The following is a 5,357-nucleotide window of genomic DNA, read 5'->3' on the forward strand; positions in this document are numbered from 1 at the left end:
CCATGTACTATTGAATTTGAATAAGCCCAGGTGCGTGTTACCACTTGTGACTGAGGGATCTCACGGCTGTCAGTCCACTTCAGGCACCTACTTTGGCCCATTCTGAGACTGTCTCAAAAGGAATCAACCCTGTAAGTTCAGCCGTGTCAATTCTAATTGATTTCGTAATCCATGTACTATTGAAATTTGAATAAGACCAGGTGTGTGTTACTGCTCGTGCCCAAGGGATCTCAGGGCTGTCAGAACTGATTTAAGGGCTTTTCACAGGCATTCTGAGACTGTCTCAAAAGGAATCAACCCTGTACGTTCAGCCGTGTTGATTCTCTTTGATTTCGTAATCCATGTACTATTGAAATTTGAATAAGCGCAGGTACGTGTTACCACTCGTGACTGAGGGATCTCAGGGCTGTCAGAACTGTTCTCAGGGCTTTTCAGAGGCATTCTGAGACTGTCTGAAAAGGAATCAACCCTGTACCTTCAGCCGTGTCGATTCTAATTGATTTCGTAATCCATGTACTATTGAAATTTGAATAAGCCCAGGTGCGTGTTACCACTTGTGACTGAGGGATCTCACGGCTGTCAGTCCACTTCAGGCACCTACTTTGGCCCATTCTGAGACTGTCTCAAAAGGAATCAACCCTGTAAGTTCAGCCGTGTCAATTCTAATTGATTTCGTAATCCATGTACTATTGAAATTTGAATAAGCCCAGGTGCGTGTTACCACTTGTGACTGAGGGATCTCAGGGCTGTCAGTCCACTTCAGGCACCTACTTTGGCCCATTCTGAGACTGTCTCAAAAGGAATCAACCCTGTAAGTTCAGCCGTGTCAATTCTAATTGATTTCGTAATCCATGTACTATTGAAATTTGAATAAGCGCAGGTACGTGTTACCACTCGTGACTGAGGGATCTCAGGGCTGTCAGAACTGTTCTCAGGGCTTTTCAGAGGCATTCTGAGACTGTCTGAAAAGGAATCAACCCTGTACCTTCAGCCGTGTCGATTCTAATTGATTTCGTAATCCATGTACTATTGAAATTTGAATAAGCCCAGGTGCGTGTTACCACTTGTGACTGAGGGATCTCAGGGCTGTCAGTCGACGTCAGGCACCTACTTTGGCCCATTCTGAGACTGTCTCAAAAGGAATCAACCCTGTAAGTTCAGCCGTGTCAATTCTAATTGATTTCGTAATCCATGTACTATTGAAATTTGAATAAGACCAGGTGTGTGTTACTGCTCGTGCCCAAGGGATCTCAGGGCTGTCAGTCCACTTCAGGCACCTACTTTGGCCCATTCTGAGACTGTCTCAAAAGGAATGAACCCTGCACATTCAGCCGTGTCAATCCTAATTGATTTCGTAATCCATGTACTATTGAAATTTGAATAAGCGCAGGTACGTGTTACCACTCCTGACTGAGGGATCTCAGGGCTGTCACTCCACTTCAGGTACCTACTTTGGCCCATTCTCAGACTGTCTCAAAAGGAATCAACCCTGTACGTTCAGCCGTGTCGATTCTAATTGATTTCGTAATCCATGCACTATTGAAATTTGAATAAGCGCAGGTACGTGTTACCACTCGTGACTGAGGGAACTCAGAGCTGTTAGTCCACTTCAGGCACCTACTTTGGCCCATTCTGAGACTGTCTCAAAAGGAATCAACCCTGTACGTTCAGCCGTGTCGATTCTAATTGATTTCGTAATCCATGTACTAATGAAATTTGAATAAGACCAGGTGTGTGTTACTGCTCGTGCCCAAGGGATCTCAGGGCTGTCAGAACTGATTTAAGGGCTTTTCACAGGCATTCTGAGACTGTCTCAAAAGGAATGAACCCTGTACGTTCAGCCGTGTCGATTCTAATTGATTTCGTAATCCATGTACTATTGAAATTTGAATAAGACCAGGTGTGTGTTACTGCTCGTGACTGAGGGAACTCAGGGCTGTCAGAACTGATTTAAGGGCTTTTCAGAGGCATTCTGAGACTGTCTCAAAAGGAATGAACCCTGTACGTTCAGCCGTGTCGATTCTAATTGATTTCGTAATCCATGCACTATTGAAAATTGAATAAGCGCAGGTACGTGTTACCACTCGTGACTGAGGGATCTCAGGGCTGTCAGAACTGATTTAAGGGCTTTTCAGGGGCATTCTGAGACTGTCTCAAAAGGAATCAACCCTGTACGTTAAGCCGTGCCGGTTCTAATTGATTTCGTAATCCATGTACTATTGAAATTTGAATAAGACCAGGTGTGTGTTACTGCTCGTGACTGAGGGAACTCAGGGCTGTCAGTCCACTTCAGGCACCTACTTTGGCCCAATCTGCGACTGTCTCAAAAGGAATCAACCCAGTACGTTCAGCCGTGTCGATTCTAATTGATTTCGTAATCCATGTACTAATGAAATTTGAATAAGCGCAGGTACGTGTTACCACTCGTGACTGAGGGATCTCAGGGCTGTCAGAACTGATTTAAGGCTTTTCAAAGGCATTCTGAGACTGTCTCAAAAGGAATGAACCCTGTACGTTCAGCCGTGTCGATTCTAATTGATTTCGTAATCCATGTACTATTGAAATTTGAATAAGCGCAGGTACGTGTTACCACTCGTGACTGAGGGAACTCAGAGCTGTCAGTCCACTTCAGCACCGACTTTGGCCCATTCTGAGACTGTCTCAAAAGGAATGAACCCTGTACGTTCAGCCGTGTCGATCTAATGGATTCGTAATCCATGTACTATGAAATTTGAATAAGCGCAGGTACGTGTTACCACTCGTGACTGAGGGATCTCAGGGCTGTCAGAACTGATTTAAGGGCTTTTCAAAGGCATTCTGAGACTGTCTCAAAAGGAATGAACCCTGTACGTTCAGCCGTGTCGATTCTAATTGATTTCGTAATCCATGCACTATTGAAATTTGAATAAGCGCAGGTACGTGTTACCACTCGTAACTGAGGGATCTCAGGGCTGTCAGTCCACTTCAGGCACCTACTTTGGCCCATTCTGAGACTGTCTCAAAAGGAATCAACCCTGTACGTTCAGCCGTGTCGATTCTAATTGATTTCGTAATCCATGTACTATTGAAATTTGAATAAGACCAGGTGTGTGTTACTGCTCGTGCCCAAGGGATCTCAGGGCTGTCAGAACTGATTTAAGGGCTTTTCACAGGCATTCTGAGACTGTCTCAAAAGGAATCAACCCTGTACGTTCAGCCGTGTTGATTCTCTTTGATTTCGTAATCCATGTACTATTGAAATTTGAATAAGCGCAGGTACGTGTTACCACTCGTGACTGAGGGAACTCAGGGCTGTCAGTCCACTTCAGGCACCTACTTTGGCCCAATCTGCGACTGTCTCAAAAGGAATCAACCCTGTACGTTCAGCCGTGTCGATTCTAATTGATTTCATAATCCATGCACTATTGAAAATTGAATAAGACCAGGTGTGTGTTACTGCTCGTGCCCAAGGGATCTCAGGGCTGTCAGAACTGATTTAAGGGCTTTTCACAGGCATTCTGAGACTGTCTCAAAAGGAATTAACCCTGTACGTTCAGCCGTGTCGATTCTAATTGATTTCGTAATCCATGCACTATTGAAATTTGAATAAGCGCAGGTACGTGTTACCACTCGTGACTGAGGGAACTCAGAGCTGTTAGTCCACTTCAGGCACCTACTTTGGCCCATTCTGAGACTGTCTCAAAAGGAATCAACCCTGTACGTTCAGCCGTGTCGATTCTAATTGATTTCGTAATCCATGTACTAATGAAATTTGAATAAGCGCAGGTACGTGTTACCACTCGTGACTGAGGGATCTCAGGGCTGTCAGAACTGATTTAAGGGCTTTTCAAAGGCATTCTGAGACTGTCTCAAAAGGAATGAACCCTGTACGTTCAGCCGTGTCGATTCTAATTGATTTCGTAATCCATGTACTAATGAAATTTGAATAAGCGCAGGTACGTGTTACCACTCGTGACTGAGGGAACTCAGGGCTGTAAGTCCACTTCAGGCACCGACTTTGGCCCATTCTGAGACTGTCTCAAAAGGAATCAACCCTGTACGTTCAGCCGTGTCAATTCTAATTGATTTCGTAATCCATGTACTATTGAAATTTGAATAAGACCAGGTGTGTGTTACTGCTCGTGCCCAAGGGATCTCAGGGCTGTCAGAACTGATTTAAGGGCTTTTCACAGGCATTCTGAGACTGTCTCAAAAGGAATGAACCCTGTACGTTCAGCCGTGTCGATTCTAATTGATTTCGTAATCCATGTACTATTGAAATTTGAATAAGCGCAGGTACGTGTTACCACTCGTGACTGAGGGAACTCAGAGCTGTAAGTCCACTTCAGGCACCGACTTTGGCCCATTCTGAGACTGTCTCAAAAGGAATGAACCCTGTACGTTCAGCCGTGTCGATTCTAATTGATTTCGGAATCCATGTACTAATGAAATTTGAATAAGCGCAGGTACGTGTTACCACTCGTGACTGAGGGATCTCAGGGCTGTCAGAACTGATTTAAGGGCTTTTTCACAGGCATTCTGAGACTGTCTCAAAAGGAATGAACCCTGTACGTTCAGCCGTGTCGATTCTAATTGATTTCGTAATCCATGTACTATTGAAATTGAATAAGCGCAGGTACGTGTTACCACTCGTGACTGAGGGAACTCAGAGCTGTAAGTCCACTTCAGGCACCGACTTTGGCCCATTCTGAGACTGTCTCAAAAGGAATCAACCCTGTACGTTCAGCCGTGTCGATTCTAATTGATTTCGTAATCCATGTACTAATGAAATTTGAATAAGCGCAGGTACGTGTTACCACTCGTGACTGAGGGATCTCAGGGCTGTCAGAACTGATTTAAGGGCTTTTCAAAGGCATTCTGAGACTGTCTCAAAAGGAATGAACCCTGTACGTTCAGCCGTGTCGATTCTAATTGATTTCGTAATCCATGCACTATTGAAATTTGAATAAGCGCAGGTACGTGTTACCACTCGTGACTGAGGGATCTCAGAGCTGTAAGTCCACTTCAGGCACCTACTTTGGCCCATTCTGAGACTGTCTCAAAAGGAATCAACCCTGTACGTTCAGCCGTGTCGATTCTAATTGATTTCGTAATCCATGTACTAATGAAATTTGAATAAGACCAGGTGTGTGTTACTGCTCGTGCCCAAGGGATCTCAGGGCTGTCAGAACTGATTTAAGGGCTTTTCACAGGCATTCTGAGACTGTCTCAAAAGGAATGAACCCTGTACGTTCAGCCGTGTCGATTCTAATTGATTTCGTAATCCATGTACTATTGAAATTTGAATAAGACCAGGTGTGTGTTACTGCTCGTGACTGAGGGAACTCAGGGCTGTCAGTCCACTTCAGGCACCTACT

At 44.6% G+C, this 5,357-nt stretch overlaps 1 protein-coding gene across 1 annotated transcript; it reads right to left on the reverse strand.

Annotated features, from left to right (window-relative positions):
- Positions 1-2,618: 2,618 nt before the first annotated feature.
- TREMEDRAFT_66396 (uncharacterized protein) lies at positions 2,619-4,686 on the reverse strand (the record flags this gene model as incomplete). Its single annotated transcript, XM_007008449.1, has 7 exons — positions 2,619-2,699; positions 2,977-3,014; positions 3,313-3,354; positions 3,653-3,694; positions 3,993-4,034; positions 4,333-4,374; positions 4,545-4,686. 7 exons carry the CDS (start codon positions 4,684-4,686, stop codon positions 2,619-2,621), a joined length of 429 nt encoding a protein of 142 aa, XP_007008511.1.
- Positions 4,687-5,357: the final 671 nt, after the last annotated feature.

This window comes from Tremella mesenterica, assembly GCF_000271645.1.
Source record: "Tremella mesenterica DSM 1558 unplaced genomic scaffold TREMEscaffold_22, whole genome shotgun sequence".
Taxonomy (NCBI): Eukaryota; Fungi; Basidiomycota; class Tremellomycetes; order Tremellales; family Tremellaceae; genus Tremella; species Tremella mesenterica.